This window comes from Lagopus muta, chromosome 2, assembly GCF_023343835.1.
Source record: "Lagopus muta isolate bLagMut1 chromosome 2, bLagMut1 primary, whole genome shotgun sequence".
Lineage (NCBI taxonomy): Eukaryota > Metazoa > Chordata > Aves > Galliformes > Phasianidae > Lagopus > Lagopus muta.
The window spans coordinates 60,376,776-60,397,795 of record NC_064434.1 but is presented as its reverse complement, the minus strand read 5'-3'; the positions used below and the strand labels follow the sequence as shown (position 1 = coordinate 60,397,795).

The following is a 21,020-nucleotide window of genomic DNA, read 5'->3' as shown; positions in this document are numbered from 1 at the left end:
CTTTCAAACCCAGGGAAACAGCCACATTTTAAGTCACTCTGTTGGACTGTCTCTTCACGTAAATGAAGTGTAGTATTAAAACTTTACAAGAGATGGATGAAGGAGAGAGTCAGGAGGTATGAAGGGCATACACACATCCAATATCTACTATTCATATCATAACTCAAAATAGCTTATTATTACTGAGAATATATATTTGAGCTTTTACATCAGGCTATCCAAGAGGAAAAATACCTCTCTTCCAAAGCCAAAAAAATGCCATCTTTCCAGAGAAAGACTCCTACATATCATACACTACATAAAAGGGTTTGAGGCATACAGTGAACACTAAGCAATACTTGCATACAAAAATATCAACATGACATGGTAACTTCGTAGAGCACAGAGCGAATTCACAGTAGCAAGGATGTAGCTTTTGCAATAAAAGCTGATTTATGGGGTTCTGCTACATTTATTTTGTGTACATACACTCCAATAGCCAAAGGCCCATCAACAGTGATGCATAAAACTCAAGAGGGGAAAAAAAATCAAACATACAAAAAAGCCCGCCAACATTATTTACTTTTTTAATTGGAAAACATACATGACTTAAGTGAAAACCACTTCACGGTTCTCAGTGATCTTAGCTAACTTGCAGTGGAAACAATAATAGAACTTCTTGTAATTTCCAGAAAAGCATCCATTTCCCATATTCACAAGAGCCAGACAACTTTTGCTGTTGGCAGTCAGCTGACTGACAGCCCTTGATGACTGACAAACGGTAACATTCAGTACTTCAAGTCAGCATGATCAGAACACTGGAGCATGAAGAACAGAATATATAGTTAAGTTTTTCTTTTTTTGTTTGTTGACATTTTTAAAGCTTGTACTTAGGCAACAAAATATTTTGAATAGTGTCACTGCCTAAAAGCTTATGAATTCCTCCATTTCTCATAGATGAACTGATTTAAAGCTATTTGTTAGATTACACCAAACTGCAAGATAACCTAACCGAATGAAGGAATCAAACTTGAGTTTTTCAGTGTTTTGAAAATACGCTGAGGAGGATCCTAAGATACCAAGTACTTCTATGGTTTCTCCCATATCAGCATGTGTGAACATATACACCAAGTTGCATCCTTCCCCAGTCAGGCATGTTAATTTGAACTGGATTAATATTGCTTATTCCAAACAGTTCAATCAATTTGGGGCTGGACAACATAGTGCCTAAAACATGTTTGAAAAAAAAAAGTTTCAAAGTTTGAGCCCTCTTCTCCAAGGCAAGACTAAAACTGGTCTAGGTTTCAACCGCACTGCAACTGTGTTTGCCTGTGCCCCTTCTACAAACATCATGCCAGAGGTGGAGAAGAGTTACACAAGACTACCATACTATCATCTTCTAGGATCAAAGAAGTCCATCCAAACCAGCCCTCACTTAAATCACCAGTGAGAAACAACCAAATGTAATTAATTCAGAACTGAATTTAACACCATGTCTCTGCAGGGCTGTAGCACAATTTCAAGAACATGTTGCAGGAGAAAGGCTACATCTTCGTAACCAGAACTGTGGTATCTTTTTAATACTCATGTTATTAAGTACAATTCCTGCCCCAGTCCAAAGTGCAAACTAGTGTTTAAGATCCCTCTTTCCCCACTAATTATTAATTACAAATTTGACTTCTTTTCTTTAGTAAAACCAAAGAAGGAAAAGCTGTTGGCAATATAACATCTATGAAAATAGTCTTAAAATTAGTGGAGAATACTAAAGACTTTCCTTTTTCTTTCATTTGACTAATTCATGCACAGTACCGCAGACAGGAAGGTACAAACTCTGTTTGAGTAAAAAAAATATACAACTATATTTAACATTTAAATTAAACACAACTGTTTGCATACGAACAATCTTATGTACATTCAATTTTAAACAATACCTCTTTAATATCCTCGTCTTCTGTTAAACAAGTTTTATTTCTCCCAAAATACCCAATGCTACTTTAAAATTCTGGAGAGGATAAAATTGGGCTATAATTAAAATAGCAAGATATCTTACAATTGTAATGTATCATAGCACATACCTTTCATAAAAACCTCACACATCTTTCAAAAACTGATCCACTGTAAAATTCTCCTGAGTCCAACAGGACTGTCTTCAAAAGATTACTTTGGTTAACAGCAAATCATTCTTAAACAATTAAGGAAAAAATATATATTCTTTTACCACCTCTACAGATGCATCTCCATGGCATATTGTAACAATCCATACATCTTTATGGATGAGCACTTCAGCTGTTCTGTGCACTTTATTTGTACTGTGTTTTCAATAACAAAGATGATAAATCAGGTTGGACATATTTACAATTAAACTATTCCAACTTGCAAACACCTCTAGATAACAGATCCCTCTTCCTAAGACTTTGCTCAGATTTTGGGTATCAGAGAAAGAATTGCAATGCTACTTCTTCATCCTCACAGGCTTGATCTCATGCAAAAAGATCTTGCAACATATTGCTAAGTGGTACCAAACTTCTCTTCTTCCTTGCCTATCCTGATCAGGAAAGTAACACAACTTTCTCCGAGCCCTACATATTATGATGTCCAGCCAGTCACATCAGCCTCTGAGCATTCAGACAAATGAAGTGCCACTGGAATTCACTGTAATACAAAGGTTTCCTCTGAATAGTAATAATAGCAATGCAGATTTCAGGTCATGTGGTCTCTATATCACCAAAATTTTACTCGTTTCCCAGGGAACAAACTCCCAACTTTAGGCCATTAACAAGAACTTTATCTTTCTTTCCTCCTTGCACTGCACAACCCTCTGATGCATCAAAAATTACAAACAAAAAGGCAAGAATATAGGATTCTCCAGGAAAAGAACACTGCATTAGTCGCTATGCGTCAGTTAAGCTGAAAAGCAGAGAAGTCTGACTGATGAACCAAGGCACTTGGGTAACCATCCTGTGATCAACAGTCAATGAGTCAACAATTTAAGCCTTGTTATCCAACTGACCAGTAGTGAGGGCTCTGCAGAGGAAGATTTTGTGGATGGTGCAGAGGACTTTTTAGCACCTTCCTCTTGAAAAGGAATTGTTGCACTGTTGTGGAGGTCTGTATTCATAAAACACCTGCTGCCTCGAATGTAATCCATTCCCCTCACTAACTGCTTCTCAGACATGGGCCGTGAAAAGGGGTGTTGTGTGGAGGGACTTTCTTCAATGATTGGGGGTATCCTTTCATTACTGAAGTACCTGCAGAGGACATCTTCACCTGTGGGAACAGAAGGAAGAAAAGCAACTATTGCTGGTTTCAAAACAACTATTATTCCATTCATATTTTTCATTTTTATAATGATCCTTAGAGACACCAACAGCACTTCCCAGATTCTGGTTACCTTTCATAACACACCTGGACACAAGCAGCTGTCAATAAATGACACTTAATGCTTTTTTTTTTTTTTTTTTTTTTTTTAAAGCATTTAGCACACTGACTACATTGACTAACATTGTTAAATCCCAGATTCTCTCATTTGCACACTGTAAGAGCCAATACAGACTACCTTCATGTGAACCATAAGCCACACCTAGAAAACCTCTTCGCGATATTTCATTCAAGGTGTTGTAGGCCAGGCATGAATCCATATGCATGCAACTATCTTAAAAGCTACAAACATGACTTTAAACAACAGAAATTAATCTTGCAGATAAGAGTGTAAGCACCTCCTTGGTTTTGATTACTGATTTGTGATGCTTGCTTGTTGTGTGTTTTTTTTTGTTTTGCTTGTTTGTTTGTTTTTTTTTAAACTCTTCCCTAGATTGCTGAATGTCACTGCTGCTAGAGACTGCTGGAGGTTCATTCTGTGTGTTAACAACAAGCAAGTTTAAAAAAAAAAAAAAAAGTTAAAAAAAACCCCGGGATGTGGTGATCATCCTGAGAGGCTAGCTACTTAGTGTGTTTCTAATATCCTTCCATGCTCTTGCTTCTTGTTATCAGCTTCTACTTTTGTAAAAATAGAATTTCCCATCTATTTTTCCTGGAATTACACGTTCGTTGTCATAATTGATTTCAAGAACAAACTGAAGTCATCTTACTTATTTGCCACTATAACAGAATTTGTAGTATTTCAGATATAAGGGAGTGAGTAGGAGGGAAGACAAGGGCATTGCAGGAAAGAAAAAAGCCATCTAATCTGACATCAGCTTGTGTCTTATCCCTTCTGTGGCATCTTCAGAACATTGTTTTTTAACCAGCAGCAAAAATTAGCTCCTAAAAGGTCCTACACTCTACTTCTGAGGAAAAAAAACAAAAACAAAAAAAAAAAACAAAAAAAACCCAACTACTTCTACAACAGCTTCCTCAGTAAGCTAACCAAAGACTGATCAAAAAAGCAGCTCTTTAGTAAATCAACCAGATCCTCCCTTGCAAAAGAAAGGGAAAAGTATGTAAAAGAAAAAATAGTAAACCTGTAATGTAATGAGACAAGTACATATCTGCAGTAGTCATTCTCAGCCTATTTTTCACATTCACATAAATTTTTAGATCAAAAAACAAAGTTTGAGCCTCAGCACTGAACAAGCTCACAAATTTCACAACTACCATCTGGCATTCCTGTTTAAAACAGTCATCTTGGATCAGTTCAACAGTGTACAAATGCTAATCCTTCAGTCCTAATTTAGGCAGTTCATCCAAACAAGATCCCAGAGAGAGGGATCTATTAAGAGGATGACACCTAAAATCTTGCCTTTTCTTCCTGGTGCTCGTGGCCTTGAGAAGGGTTCCGCAGCTCCTATCCAACTGCCATCAGCAGGCATTGATAAGGGACGAGGTTTTCCTGAAGGCAACAGAGTGAAGGTTATGAGGAATTACATTAAGTTTGGAGAACCCATGTTTAAATTTATGCTTTTCACAGTTAAGCAAAGGGAGCAAGATACAGCAGAAATAAATATTTCAAGATACTTCAACCAATAGAATACAAGAAAGCATTCTGCTGAGATCAAAACAGCTAGCTATACCCTTGTTCATTTACAGTGGCAATGGACATAACGACCACAAGTTATAACCACTATACATGTGGAAGCAGACAGGAAAAGCATCAGTGCCCAGTTGAATGACATTCATTAAAGAAACAACATTTAAGTGAAATTATTCTAGCTGTAGAATTGAAGCGTTTGTCAGAATATCAATAGTGATAGAGTCATGAACTTACCATATGACTGTGTTTTTTCTCTCATCTTGGCTGGCAATATATTTGCTTCCATATGATACCCAGGCAACTGATCAGAATCAGCAATAGTAAACCTTCTCCTTCGACTTTCCTGATCCAGAAAAGAATTGGGAGACTCGGCACCCTTGGATCCAAATAATGGATGACTGGGTTTGCTGCTTCCTCCATATAGAAAACTCCCCTTTTCATCTCTGAAAGGACAGTTTGCTTCAATTAGCAGCTTAAAAGGAATTTTACTCTGCAAGCATGAGTAGGTTTGAAAGATATTTTCTAGCCCACAGTCATGCCCCTGATAATGGGCCTTATGCTGCACACATGCTGAAGAAAAAAAATAGGTCAAGTGATGAAAGGCTTCATTAAACATATTCACCAAGAAGAAGAGAAAGTTATCCTCTTCATGGTAGTTCACCTTTAACAAGCCAGTAATTTAACAGAGAAGTTTAGAGGCTTCTTTAAGTACTAACCCTAGAAAGACCTATGAGAATAAGACCTTTAGGCCCTAAGGGTATCAAAACTCCCAGTGTACTGCCTGGTCAGTAAACAGCCCTGGCAGAGGAATGCATCCACAGGTTTATCCTAGTGGTAGTGACAAGATGCAGTGTCTCCTTTGGAGGGACTATGCTTTCCTATAATGTTAAGAGGCTGATAACTGATGCTGGACATTCATCTAGTTCTCCATACAGAAGTGGGACCCCCTTGAGAATTTCAGTAGTAAATTCATAGCATACATAAATGATTTTGAGCAATTTCTGCAGGACTTCCCTTCCTAGATCCAGATCTCCTTCCACAGATCTTTCATTAGAAGCACCCATTTTCAGAACCAGTCCCAGTTAAAATTTTTTAGAAGAAAAGGCACCCCTCCAACTTAGGATTTTCCTCTTTTTTTTTTTTTTTTTATCCCCTTTCCTACATACAGTATGGTCGTGCTTGAAGCAACTACCCAAGACAGGCAAAAAATATTCATCTTTAAGTATGTACACAGCCCAGTATTGACATTTTTTCCAATGCTAGATCTCAGTGAATAGGAAGAAACTACTTATGGAGATTTGCAGACCAGAAATTACACGTAAGTGCTATACCACCACCACGTGTAAGCAGACAGCTCTCCTACAACACCACCATGTGGAGAATGCAACCTGGGGAGGATGGTTACTGCTCTCTTCTCAGTGCCAGCAGTAAGTACTGGATGAGAAAAGGTCCACATCGGGAAAGAAGAAGAGGATGATGGGGGCACAGGACAAAAGTGACCACACAAATGTCTTGCAATTTTAAAAGAGCAGCAAAACAGGTAGAGGTGCAGTTAAATAACCAAACACAGTGAGAGAACTGTCCTTTTTCCTCTTCCTGACTGCCACACTTTACTTAAAGGTTGAAGTCAAGTAGTAGTCCCCATGAGCCACTACCTTTTCCTGCATCACCTAGGAAAAGTTTCCCAGCTCATACTGTTACACCCTTTCCTGCCAAAAGGATTCAGATCCAAAGGTGTTTGTAGATACATGTAATTATGTGATTCCTCAGGAAAAATGTAAGTAAACAAACCAACCACATGCACCTAATTCACCAATACATTTAAAATGTAATGATGCAATGCTTTGATTCTGTGATTAAAGAGACCAAATCAATCTAAATTGAGTTAAATCTTTACACTTGTTTTTCCACTAAGAGACTTTTTTTTTTTTTTAAATTAAGAATTGAGCATGCATAAACATGAAAAAACAGGGAAAAAGCAAGTCAAGGTCAGTCCAACTTCAGACCCTTAGTTTGCAGGCAACTTTCCCCTGCCCTGTACTGCCCTGAAGACTACAGTAGTACAAACTCTGTCTCCAGTTCAGGCCTTACATGACAGGAGACAAGCACTCCTCCCATACAAGTCCTGTAGCAAAAGGTCAGCCAAGTTTCTGTGCGGAATCTACGTGTATATAGAGTGTCAGGCCAGGTCAGGAAGCATTCCCCGCCTGGAAATCCTTTTGTCCACTGCTTTCTCAGGTCAGATGGAAGGGTTCTGGCATTAGTCAATGAGAACTTAAGAACAAACAACAGTTAGCCATACCATAACCTTCCCCCTTTGTACACATAGATCTCCATTTTTATAGTTTACACCATAGGGGAAAAAATGAGGTGGAGTGAACTGACTCTCCCTTCCCTTCAGTGGGAACATTCCTGTGTTATATAATTTGCAAGTTTAACAATTTAGAACAAGTTCTTTTCAATCCTAAGTATCTTAATAGTTACTAAACTTGCTAAACACAGCAGTGGAAAAAATGACAGAAAAATGACTTCCTGGTATGCACAGTCACATTTAAACAAAAGTAAAAACATAACTCCACAACAAAACAAGGGACAATATCCATTTATGTTCTGGGAATAACTGATCTACAGAAGACAAAACAATCTTCTAACAATAAAAAAACTACTATTTTGATCTGGTAGTTTATGCATTTAAGCACAAGCTTAAGTAATCTTAGGTATTCAAGCAACTAAATGAAAGTATGCAATCTGCATTTTCAAACTAATTTTTACAGAGCTCTAACTGCAAACTAGTCCATCCCAGGCTGGATGTGGCTTTGGGCAGCCTGGTCTAGAGACTGGTGACCCTGCCCAGGGCAGGGAGGTTGAAACTAGATCACTGTGGTCCTTTTCAATCCAGCCTATTCTATGATACGATTTGGTGAAACCAACTCAGAAACAAATATAATAAAGGAGGTTTTGTTCAGTACGTTCAATGCATGTTTATTTACATACCGAGGAGAATATGGAACAGCTGGTGGAGGTGGTATGTATAGATCTAAAATGGCTGGCTTCTCCTTTTTCACTGAGGTGTCCATGGTGCTTTCTGGAGACTGGGTTGAAGTTGGTGGAGGACTGGTCTGAAACATTAGATGGCTATCAGACATCTGTGCATTTATCATCCACAAAATATATAATTATACAATCAATGGTACCATTTCATACTTGTTTAATTAATATGTTGTGTGTTTTGTTTTGTTTTTTTAGCTTTTTTTTTTTTTGCTCTTTCTTTTCGTTTGTACTGCAGTCTTTCTACATAAATCCTACCACAAGTAGAATGCATTTCTTACAGAGTATTTTACTCCCTTCAGTTCTATTTCTCTGATTACTCTGATTATATGACAGACATCATGCCACAAAAACAAAGTACATACATTAGAGAAAAGAAAGTGGAGGGGACTGGGAGAAGAGTGAAGTATACATCCTGCACCCAGCCTGAAAGAATATGCATGCACTGAGACTTAAGATATCCACTGATGTAACAAAGGTTGGTAAGTTATCCTTACAGCTGTGGGAAGACATGTCAGAACAGAAGTAGTTTTCTTTATTGCAGGTGATCAGTTTAGATTCAATTAGGATATTGTCTTCCAAAAGCATTAAGTCCTAAGCTTTCTTAACCATTCTGGGGAATAGTTAGGTTAAGAAATGGTTATTAAAGAGTTATGAACACCATTTTTGCTGTATATTACTGAACAAGCAAATTATCCAACAACTAAATGATATTTAAAGAAGTAGTTTACTTCTTAAAAGAAAAACCTCAGTCATTTCCCACTCTTCACCAGGCTAAGAAGAGGATGAGTATACTAGATAGTCAAAGTTATTTCAACAACAAAAAGCTACCATGCTAAATAGAAGAAGCCTTTAATATTCTTTACTGATGAATTCCATACATATGAAAAGTTTCACCTCAAATAAGTACTTCCAATGGCATGCTGATTAAAAAGGTCAACACACCTAGTTCCCTTTGGGTATCAAGAAGGGCATTAACTGGCTAATAACATTTTCCCTTTTATCTAGGGATCAGAAGATGACAACCATTTCCCATAAACCACCTTAACCTACACCCAAACATGAGCAACTGGGAGCATTTCCAGTATTTCTCTCTTTCAAATTAAAAAAATAAATAAAAAGATAAAAATAAAAAAACAAATCCACAGCCAGACATCACAGGTCTGTCAGAAGCCCATTACCTGCACCAAGGGTGGCTTCCAGCGCAGGTTCTTCAGTGGAGCAGGGGTGAAATGGAAAGAGCCGGTTGGACGTTTCTTGAGAAGCAGCCTAACTCCAGCAGGATTTTCTCGCAACTTTGCCACCAGATTTTTTAGCTGCCACCCAACCTTTTAAAGAATAAATGACATCTTTAACTTGATATTACTTTTCAAAAAGTGAAAAAATAAACAATCCCCCTGGTAAGTCAAACCCTGATTTTCAGTGAACCTAAAAAAAGACACGAAAAAGCCAGAATGAAAAAAAAATTACAAACCACTTTTTTATAGGACAGCTTTAGGAGAACAAGTATAAGAAAAAGTGTCCAAGGGCTTTCTGTTACTTACCACAGTTTGTTGGTTGACCTGGATCACCTCATCACCAGCATGAATCTTCTGAGATCTATCAGCAGGGGACTACAAAGAAGAAAACAGGATTACGTGCTTCAGCAGGCTCTCTTGTCTCTCATAACAATTCCCACAAGACTAAGTTAAAGGTTGTATACGTGATGCAGAACATCATTGAAAATTTCCACAAATCACATTACATGCATTGATGACTTAAGAATTCTAAATTAATTCATCTTGGGATTTTTTTTATTTTTGTTTTTTTAATACTAAGGGTACTTAGAGGGTAAGGGAAAAAGCAAAGACTACGTGCCACTCAAACTGTACTTCATTCCTAGAACTGTCTTCACTGTCCTTTTTGTCTCCAGTTTGTACTGCAGTTCCAGACAGCATTATCTGAGCTGCAGGAGACAGTCAAAAGACTGTGTACTATCAGAGTGGCGGAAATGGAGATAGACAGCTGGAGTAAATATGCAACTTATACTGAATCCACAGCCCAGGGCCAAAAGCCCTGAATTCCCACCATCAGCACAGTTAGAAGGCAAGCCAACAGTGATGAGAAACGGCTAATTGCCACAAGAAAGAGTAGCAGGAGAAAAAAGCCTGCCTCAAAGTCTGAATCACAAAGCAGCTCTGCAGACTGAGGAGAAAAACGAACCTGTAACAGGTAAGGTCTGAGGAAGGTAGCCAGATGAGCTTTCCACTGCATAACAACCACTGCAACTAAGGAAATGCAATAAGTGATAGTGGTGGGTGATTCTCTCCTTGGGGGCACGGAGACACCCATTTGTGGTCCTGATCCACTATCTAGAGGGGTCTGCTGCTTGCCAAGGGCCCACATCAAGGATGTGACAGAGGTTGCTAGACCCTGTATGTCCCACTTACTACTACCCACTGCTGCTGTTTCACATAAGCACCAGTGACACAGCTGAGAATATGAAGAGGGATTACAAGGAGCTGGCAGAAGCTGTGAAGAACTTGGGAACAGAAGTAGCTTTCTCACCAATCCTCATAGTTAAAGAGATGGAGAGGGAAAGGACTGATAGAATTAAGAAAATAAGTGCTCCAGGGAGCAGTGCCATGAACAGGGCTTCGGCTTCTTATGTCTTGGAACTGGCTTTGACAAATCTGGTAAACCTCATCCAACCAGATGAGGTTTATCTTTCAGAGAAGGGGAGGAGCATCTTTGGCAACAAGCTCCCCAGTTTAGTCAGGAGGGCTTTTAACTAGAGTTGCTGGGGAGGTTGGGGTGAGAGGATCCTCATTCCATCCCCCTTCAAGGCTGATGACACTAATGGATGCTCTGAGCCTGGAGTTGGATCACAGGTCAGGAAAACAGCATCTGCAGAATAAGGGAATAATTGGTTAATCAACCTCCCAAACCTTGAGTTTGGGAGCCAAACTCAAACACCTGTGCACTAACACATGGAGAACAAGCAGGAAGATTTACAGACATGGATGTACCTACAGAGCTTTGATGTCACTGACATCACTTAGACACATGGGATGGCTCCCATGAGTGGAAAGTAGCAATATACAGGTATAAATTCCCTAAGAAAGATAAGCAAGGGAGAAGGAGGAGGAGTGTTCTGGTCTAGATCAATGACCAGTTGAAGCATATGGAGCTCCACCTGGGGATGGATGAGGACCTGACAGAGAGCATATGGATTAGGGCTAAAGGGAAGGCATAGGGAGGAGCCATCATAGGGGAGCCTGCTACAGACCACCCGGCCAGAAAGGTCAAGTGGATGAGGCAGAAAGGAGCAGCTTCACGGTCACAAAATATGGTCCTTATGAGGGACTTCAAACACTCCGATATCTGTTAGAAGGACAACACAGCAGGGCATCAGCAATCAAAGAGGTTCCCCAAATACTCTGACGATGGGCTTTAAGAAACCTGGTCTAGTGGAAGAAATCTCAGCTTATAGCAGGGGGACTGGATCTAAATGGTCTTAAAGGTCCCTTTCAACTCAAACCATTCTATGATTGTGAGAGAATTACAAGAGATTACTTCTGTTCTAACATAGGATTAATCGTAAATGCAGTTTTCAAATTTATATTATTTCAAAACATAACAATACATTAACATTTTGAATATACAAGCCAGAGGACTAGGAATTCTCCAATCCACAAAAGGCGATTGTTCCACTTCTCTTTGCTTTTCCCTAATTTAAGAGCTATCAACTTCAATGTTAAATTATCTGCCTGTATCATTAAGACCGACACATAAAATATATGCCTATATACATCCAAGTGTGTTTAAACAGATATTTGAAAAACACCTTAAAATATCTTTTTCTTGGAACAAAAAGCAAGTCCTGGGTACTGATTAGCAAGGAACAGATGAATGTGTCAATATTTACTCAGATTTATCTAGGGCTGGTGCCATGCACCACCTATTGCTTCAGTTACTAAAACCAATCTGTTTCCATTACACAGCAATTATGAATAGCCTTGGCAACACTCAAGTGCACAGGTATGCCAGCCTGGCACCCTGCAGGGCTTCTGCAGCCGATTCCCATTTCCCCTACTCAAGGCATAACAAGTTGGTGGCACGCCAGCTCTCCCTCATGATGCAAGAGTGAAGCAGCTGGGTAAAGGACTCTCTCCTTGTTACAACTTCAGAGCTGAAGTGATTATTTTTTTTTCATTAAAAGGAACTGTAGCAATAAACTATGTAATGGGAGAAGATGACATGATGGAATTTACAGGAACCTACAGTTATCAAGAGTAACACTATTTTTTTCATTGTCTTCTTGCTTCCTCTGAAAGGAAATGCCTCTGTGGAAGGCCACATATACGATGATTCAACCAAGACCATGAAAAATTCTGATCAACTGTTGAGTTGTGGAAAACAAAACTCATGTCAAGCTGTCCTTTGGATGACTGACACCCTAGCTGTGGGAGAGCAGGATACTCAGACAAACACTAGACAGCAGTCAGTACCACCATCACAGTGTGAGACTGGAGTACAAAATAAAGAGTTTAGAACTAGGCCAACATGAGGCAAGAAGTCACAAGTAGGGTGACATGACTCAGGTATCATCTTGGCTTACTTGTAGCAAACGCATAGACTTTCCCAGTTGTTTTAACGTACAGTACTGTCATTTTGGCCATGCAATGCCACAGCATTCCAATCAGTAAGTTTTGGGGATAGCTGCTAAAATATCATCCTGAACCTAACAAGAAAATTTAGCTAAGACCCAGCCTTACCTAAATGATACCATGCCACCAGAAGGGCACCAGTTCGGTGCAGTTCTCTCAATTGCTTCTAAGTTTTTTGTAACAAAGGAAAGAGCTTCCCCAAAGGAAGAATGACTGTTCATAAAGCAAAAGTTTAGATCAACACTCCAAGCTATAGAAACAGCTATAGAAATAATACAGCTTCAGTCACAGCCTCTAGAAAATTATCTATGCATGCATAAGGAGCCCAACATCAATCATCACATTCTTTCACACTTATTAAATGTTAAAATTGCTGTCAAAGTAGACTTTGCATTCAGAGTATTCAGAGTATTTCAGATCCTTTACACAGTTAGGCCGGGCCAATAGTATTACAAGCTGGCAGCTATAAAAGCTTTCAGTTTTCACTCTGAACAGTAAGCACATATTTCCACCCGCTCCTCCCAGCCCCCTGGACTTGGCAAGGTACAGCTGGAACAACTGGTTCTTTCCTTTTTGGAAAAAAAAAAAAAAAAAAAAAAGCCAAGCTTCTCAACTTTCCAGCTTTCCTTCAGTATCTGCTCTTCAGAGAAGCAGCAATGAGAACACTGCAGCATCAGTGCAAGTTGCAGATGCTCATGAAAGGTTCACTGCAATGACTTCCTAAAAACTACAGTTTCAGCTACAGAGAGCACAGTGCGAGAATAAAACCAGCAGCCACCTGCAGCAAAAACAACCACTGTTGTCTATCATGCTTGATCATTTCCTTCCAGCAGATCGCTCTCAAATATTTCATTTCTTACTCTGCACAGTAATTTAGACATTGGACCTTTCATTAATTTCATTATTCATTACTGAATTTAAGACAGAATCACCTAAGTGTTCTCACTAAGACAGATTTCTTTTGCCAGCAGAGAACAAATACATACCTCCATATTTTTGTTAGGAGACCAAAAGCTCTCAGAATAGCAGCTTATTTAAGTAACTGTACTGATGCCAACTGTTTGAAGTACCTCACTTACTTGCAGGAACTGGTTTAATTAGGCTAACAGTGAAACACACAGATAAAAATATTTACAAGTTCTTGATAAATAAATGATGCATCACACTGCATATGAAGTAGTAATATCATGAAAGTTACAGGAAAAGCAGGAAAAGGACGTGGAAAAAAAAATAAAAATCAAAGTTACATTCCAATAGCCTGATCTACATTAATCTACATTTACTTCACTTACATTTTCTGTAGTGCCAGTAATTACATGTAATCCATCGTAAGTTGATTTGATGTACATACCCTAAATGAAAACAGAAAATGAAAAACAAATTTAAAGATTAAAAAAACCTTGTGTAACATATCTCATTTAATAACTGTTGGCAGCAACAGACTCAAATTCACACATTATCCCATGAAAACTGTGCAATCTGGTATCGCTAATATCACATCATTCTCAATTTCATCACAGGTCACTTCTGCTGTAATTAATTGCAATATTGGTATTTACTTAGAAAAACTAACATAAGGAGATGCAATTTACAAATAGCGCTTGGTTGTTAACACCAAACTCTACCAGTTTTGCTGTATTTTCAGTCTTCAGTCTTGAGCTAAATTGCTTCCTTACTGCCCTGTCTGCATTAGAGAATTGCAAGTTCTACCAAATGGCCACTAGTTCTCCTTACAGTTCTGTCCCACATTTACGCTACAAATATTATATGTGCTCTTCTACAACTTCTCTCAGCAAGTGAAAACACAAGCTGTCTTGTAACCACAGTGCTGATAAAATAAAAGCAATAAAAGGCCTGGTACTAGTATTTGCGGTTATTTTTGTTTAAGTGTAAAGGCAAGAATAAACACACATGAAATTGGTGTTGACCATATGAAATAGAAGTCATCAACAAGCTATTAACTAATAGCTACACAGATTTCCCCACAGGAAGTGACCACTACATTGATTTTACCATTTACAAACAAAACTACATCACTTCAATAATTCCTACGAGTGGCTGTTGCTCGAAGTACTCACATTTAGCTACATAACTACAGTTCAGGAGTCATGTGCAGCTTATCTGCCTGAAGTTACTACACTTGTTTAGAAGTGTAAGAAAACACACTAGGTTTTTTTTTTCTTCCCATCCCCTCTAGTTGATTCCCTTTTCTGTTTACCTGTCAGCAGCCAGTTCTGTGCACCCACCTCCTCCTTTCTTGCTTAGTTTAAGCTTCATTGTAGCTTATGCAATAAAAAACAGCTCCTCAAAGTTTCACAAATTCATGACTGATTCAATCAAATCCAGTGGTCTACATTAAACTACATATCATCGTTAGAGTGTAAGGCTTCCTTTAACAGTGCTCATCTCTTCTGTCTTCTCAAGGGAGAGCATGAGAACACAGATGCATAGATGCATTTAGGCATTTAAATTTCCTCCAAAACATTCTAATCCAAGTATTTCCCAGTCAGAAAATCCAATAAAATTTCAAATGCAGTTTCTCATAATTGGCACTTAGCTAAGTGGAATTCACCGAATGAACTACAGTCAGTAATGTCACACGGTCACTGAACTGTTAAAAGGATTTCCCTTATTCTTCTTAACAGCAAATCTCAGAAATTCTCATATTTTTTAGCAAGACTAAAGAATACACATAGAATATGTATTTCAGAAACACAGACACCATTTTTCATCACCTTCACCCTACCTAAACCCTTCTCATCCCCCTTTTGCCTCCATCTGCCAACGAACAAAACATCTGGTTAATATGATTTCCAGAAGTAAAATGATCAATTTCCTGAGCATCTGTAAATTACCCAAAATTCTCATTGAGACATTAATGCAGCACTTTACCATCCAAAATTTGGAAACTATTAACTTGTATATATATCCCCATCCGCCACTCTAACACGCAGCTTGACAATCTCCAAAGTTCCTGCTCCTGCCTCTTTCTGTTTTCTGTAGGAAACTAGCAGTTTTGAAGTAAACTACTCTACATGGGTATGTGATGCCTCACAAGAGTAACTATGAAACATTAAGGATGTAAAGGTTGTTTCTTACCAGGCCTTCCCCAGGTCTAATGTTGGTTAAGTGAACCTCCTCCAGACACGCACACTGGCTCATCAACGGATCTGTAGTTGATCGGATGGCTTTATCACAAATTCCATTTAAAGTCTTGGACTGTAATGAGAACATACAACAAGCAGTTATTACAATTCTTTCCTGGCTGCTGCTTCTTTCAGTTTTCAAAACAGAAAGTAAATTAGTTCTAAATGTTGGTCCAATAACAAAGCATACTCAAGAATCACTGAAACAAAAGACTCATTTGTACATATGTAATCTGCAGCACATTTATCTCCCTATGGTAACCTAGTATAGATGATTTACTTTCATTAGTGTCACCTCATCACAACTAACAGATGCCAGTACACCATCTGTATAAAAAGAAAATAAACAAACATATAAAACACAGCAAAAAAAAAGTTTGATACTCATTTTTATCAAAGAGTAGTCCGTTAAAATAATGAAACATCTTGAAACATTATTTCTGTGGAAACAACTGACTATTTTTGATATCATACTTTATTTCTTTTATGAGATTAAATTCATCAATGCATCATTATTATTTTTTTTTTTTTTTAATGAGAAGCTGGCCACTAACTTATCTACGGAAAGGTTTAGAGTACAAGGTAGGACATCCAGCATTCCAGTGTTTCAGCATTACTTCTCTCCACTGTGCCTCTGAGCTGACCTCTTCTGGAATGCTTATGCAGACAAGGCTCATATTTCCTTTTGACCAAAACACAACTGTTCCAAAGCCAACTTATAACTAAAGGCATATTCTGACCTTCTGCCTGTGTCAGTAAAGTCAAAGGTATAAAAGACAAAGCTGTTCTAACTGTTAAGTAACAGAATGGCTAATTAATCATGAGAGCTATCACAGAAAATCTGAACACTCCCTACACCAGCAAATTTCCCTAATGCCCCACAGTATGTTTTAGGTCTTGATGTTAGCTAAAGCAATGCTGCAACTCGAAATATGCTGCAAGAGCGTAACATAGAAGGAAGATTTAGGACACAGCATGGTACTTATTTATACACCATTTGGGAACACCAATGAAGTGAACCACCTCGCACAAAGTTTTGAATTTTTCAGTCAAAGCAGACATAAGTAATTAAGGGAGAAGGAGGCAGTCCTGCACATCTTTTGAATTACAATAGTCCCTAAAAACAATAGCTCCAATGTTTCTTCTTTTGTTTTACAACAGATTTATAGAGCAGCAATAAAATAAATCAAAACAATGCTTAAGTGTGAATACGAGGAACTGCTAGAACAAGGGAATTTCAAGCAACAATACCCACTCCATGATGGGCGTGCATAAACGGAAAAAGAGAGAAGCAAAAAACTCCCTTTTACGTGGTCTCATTATTTACAGAAAAAATTATTTTTAGTTATTTTGCTACTAAATTCCTAAGCATGTATGAACTAGCGGAAGGCCTTATCAAAGTGAACAGCCTGGTTCATGTCAAAAGCAGGAAGCGATGATTAACCGTTACAAAATATAAAAAGCATTCCACTGCACTCCTCATTTGGCCATAAGGCTGCTTCAATTCATTCTGAAAACTGATCTTTCAAGCTCAAGTACAGCTAGACACAAAAACTCAGTTCTGCATCAGGGCAGGTTTTTTTTTTTTGGTTTTTTTTTTTTACATGGAGAAGCTTAATAAGGCATAGCATCTAGTTATTAAGGCATAAAATATCTCATGATGCCTATTACAGTCGTAATTAGTTTATTTAGCCTATAATGATTCTACAGTATTACCCCTTCCTTTAAAATATGAGGCCTAAATTCTCATGAAGAATGTTTGTGCAATGAACTTCAAGGAAGACTTGACTTCGCACCATTACACACGCTATCAGTCTAGTCAAAAATCTCATTGATTTTCTCTACAGTAAAGAGCATTACTAAAACAGCCGATAACATTTTACTTGCATGATGTGCTGGGATTGGAAGGCTGTTGTCAGTACAATTGGAGTAGAAGCCACTGAAATAAACATGAAAGCAAGTAGCTGAGTTTTCAGTAGAAATTAGTACTTACTACAGTCTGAACTTTATCTTCCATGTCAGCCACAGTGCAGTCCTAAAAAGAAAACAAGAACAATACTCTATGTTAACCAGTAAGTGCATGAATACATCATCTCTAAAGATTCTGCAAAACTGACACCTTAACCTTGAATTGAAGTAAAGTCATTCATGCTGCAGGGATTAATCAGATTAGTTTCACCCAGTAGGGCTCAAATGTAGTGTTAAACAACTATTTTCTGGCCCTAGTATAAAGCAATAATAAACCCTTAAAACCAAGAACACAGGATTCAATTACAGCAACAGAAATTCAACAGAAAACAGAACTCTGCACAATAAAACTGGACTTCCAGAAGACACACAAACTTGCACTGCACTACTGAATGCTGATTCAGCCATTTACCCTTTCTGGATAACAAAGAGTTATAAAGTAGATTGTTAAAAAAGGCAAGAAAAACTTTTTTCAAAAATATGCTACTGATAACATTCATCAGGACTGCACATAAAGCATTATTTACAAAGCCTAGGGACAAAAGTCTTTGAACTGAAACTACAGCATGTAAAAGACTACATAAGTCTTCCTTGTTTTCATAGAAGGGAATCATAGAACAGCCTGGATTGAAAAGGACCACAATAATGATATAGTTTCAACCCCCCTGCTATGTGCAGGGTCACCAAGCACCAGACCAGGCTGCCCAGAGCCGTATCTGGCCTGGCCCTGAATGCCTGCAGGGATGGGGCATCCACAACCTCTTTGGACAAAAGGTTTTCTGCAAGAATGGCTGAACTAGAGAACAGTATTAAATTCTCAGATTAAAAACTTAAGAGAACAAGTAAATAATGAAACAAGATTTCAAACTTAAATTTCAAGATATTTGCCATTGACATCTCAATCTGCATAACTATCACACAACACCCAAAAGATGCACTGAGGAGCTGTGACCTGAAGCTATTCCTTACTTCTGATCATTTTTAACCCTCCTGTTTCGCCCATGTTCTGTTTTGAGCTTTTTAAGACAGAAGTTCAAAAAAAAAAAAAGCATATAAGCCTCCAGATATGGACACAATAGAGATATATAAAATAGTTCAGTTCTCTTTTGTTTTCAAAGCAATTCTTAACACTGTTCTGATGATCACTGCGGACATATTCTTCATACATTTTAAAATGTACATCAAGTTGTTTGAGTGTTGGTTTTTTTTTTGTTTTTTAATCTCATTCTCTTTCCTCCACATGCCGGTGAGTTCATTCAGGTCATACTAACACATTTGCAATATTCCAATACAAAGTAAGATTTCTTCTTTCTCCATTTGTGTTTTTTTCCCCTCACACACAGCAATTCCAGTCTTTATTACAGCTCCTGCTAAATTGGCAGAGAAGTGCTCTACTTATTAAAGGGTAGAGTTGTATTTGCCAACTTCCATTTCACTGCCATCAAAGGCTGATTTAATTGACAGATTAGATACCATTTTTAACAGTTTTATTAATACAGTCCAGCAATCTCATATCTCAGTTCCTGTAGCACTCTTGGGTGAACACCATCTGCTGCTAGAAGTGCTTGCTATTCTACTACACAATCTGCAAATCTGTATCTGTAAATCACTAACTTGCTGAAACTGCATGCACAGTGCCCAATCAAGAAAGGCATTCAGCAGTAGGTGAGCCTGGTGTGCCTTTGAAGTTACTATGCTGAGATAATATTCTTTTACAACTAACCAGCTGATAGAAATGGGTGTCATCATAGCCTGATATCTCACAAGACCTTTCTTTACTTTGGCATCAGTACTTAAAAGCAGCTCATAATCAGAAGGGGGACTGACTTTTCAGATTGCCTAATAGCAGTAAGAGCAGGAAGAATGGTTTTAAACTAAAACATTGAAGATTTATATTAGATGCTAGGGGAAAATTTTTCACTCAAGAGGGTGGTGAGGCGCTGGCACAGGCTGCCCATAGAAATCGTGTGTGCTCCATCCCTGGAGGCATTTTAGACCGGGTTGGATGGGGCCCTAGGCAGCCTGATCTAGTGGATGGCAATGCGCATGGTAGGGGGCTGGAACTGAACGGGCTTTGACGACATTGCCAATCCAAGACATTTCATGATCATCTCCTCAGAAACAGAGGGAATCACCTGTTTCACAGGACATGACTCTACAGAGCACATGCAATATACAGTAATGGACTAAACAGCTATGAGCAAATTCTACAGGAGCTGAAGAGTGCATGTAGCGTTCAACTTCTAGAGTTCAACTCTGCTGACAGTATGCCACTGCTTCAGAAGACAGGCAATATTATTCAGAAAACTAAACGATGCAATTTGCCAAGACTCCCACAGTTTCTAAGTGTCCTTATAGCTATTACCAATATAAGTGCTCATGACACTGATAACTAGAAAGTTTTGAAACAAAACACTATAATCTCCCACTACTGTCACAGAAGTCTGACTAGTGGAATTTTTATCATAAAGGTGGCAACTCCTTCTGTTATATGGAGCATTTCCCATCTGACAGGAATAGGTTGAAATACTATAATACGGGAAAAAAACTAAGAAGTCTGCATATGTAGTCATAACAATCAATGAAGTAATTGATGTATGAAGTATGAAGTATTCACTGTATGTATTACAATGAAGTAATACATACTTTATTATGTATTTTAGTGTATATACACACAAACACCATGTATTTTCGATATATTATTTGGAACTTGATAATCTTCAGATGCAGACCAACTATTTTAAAATCTAACACTCTTCCCACTGAAGCTGAAGAAAATATGTGTAGTCTTTAAATGACAGTCATTTACAACACAGCCAGCAATTCCAAAAGTGGAAATTAAATGAACAAAAACAAACCATCTCAGAAAAACGGACAACTGAAACTGGCCTTCAAGGAATTGTTCAAGCTCTGAAGTAAACTCACATCTGCATTCCAATTAGCAGTCAGTATACAGCACACATTACTTCCCCAAACACCCACCTCCCCTTTTGGAAAGCAGGGAGGAAAAGAAATCAGCTGACCTTCTGAACAGTAGTAGTAAGATCCAAGCAGAGCTGAATGATTCTGTTTTTCATTGATGAAAAGTCAGCAATACCTGTAAATGGGGCCCTGTAACAAGAGAAAATTCCTCTTAGATTGCAGAGACCAGACTTCTCCTATTCTACCACAGCATGAGCTACACAAGTGTAAGGGAAGTTTCACAACATAACTATTCTTGACTCTACTTTCATTTCATCCCTGCACCAAAACTGGGGTATG

General features: G+C 38.3%; 1 protein-coding gene across 3 annotated transcripts in view; it reads right to left on the bottom strand.

Annotated features, from left to right (window-relative positions):
* Positions 1–543: 543 nt before the first annotated feature.
* CNKSR3 (CNKSR family member 3) overlaps positions 544–21,020 on the bottom strand; it is a 62,276-nt gene continuing 41,799 nt past the window's right edge. For all 3 annotated transcript variants that reach the window (XM_048935102.1, XM_048935104.1, XM_048935103.1), the window contains 10 exons: positions 20,783–20,870; positions 17,785–17,826; positions 15,745–15,864; positions 13,938–13,997; positions 9,541–9,609; positions 9,178–9,324; positions 7,943–8,067; positions 5,183–5,391; positions 4,718–4,807; positions 544–3,246 (listed from right to left, as the gene is read on the bottom strand). In XM_048935102.1, coding sequence (XP_048791059.1) covers positions 2,951–3,246; positions 4,718–4,807; positions 5,183–5,391; positions 7,943–8,067; positions 9,178–9,324; positions 9,541–9,609; positions 13,938–13,997; positions 15,745–15,864; positions 17,785–17,826; positions 20,783–20,870 — 1,246 coding nt within the window. In that variant the 3' untranslated portion in view covers positions 544–2,950. The remainder of the gene's footprint in view (positions 3,247–4,717; positions 4,808–5,182; positions 5,392–7,942; positions 8,068–9,177; positions 9,325–9,540; positions 9,610–13,937; positions 13,998–15,744; positions 15,865–17,784; positions 17,827–20,782; positions 20,871–21,020) is intronic.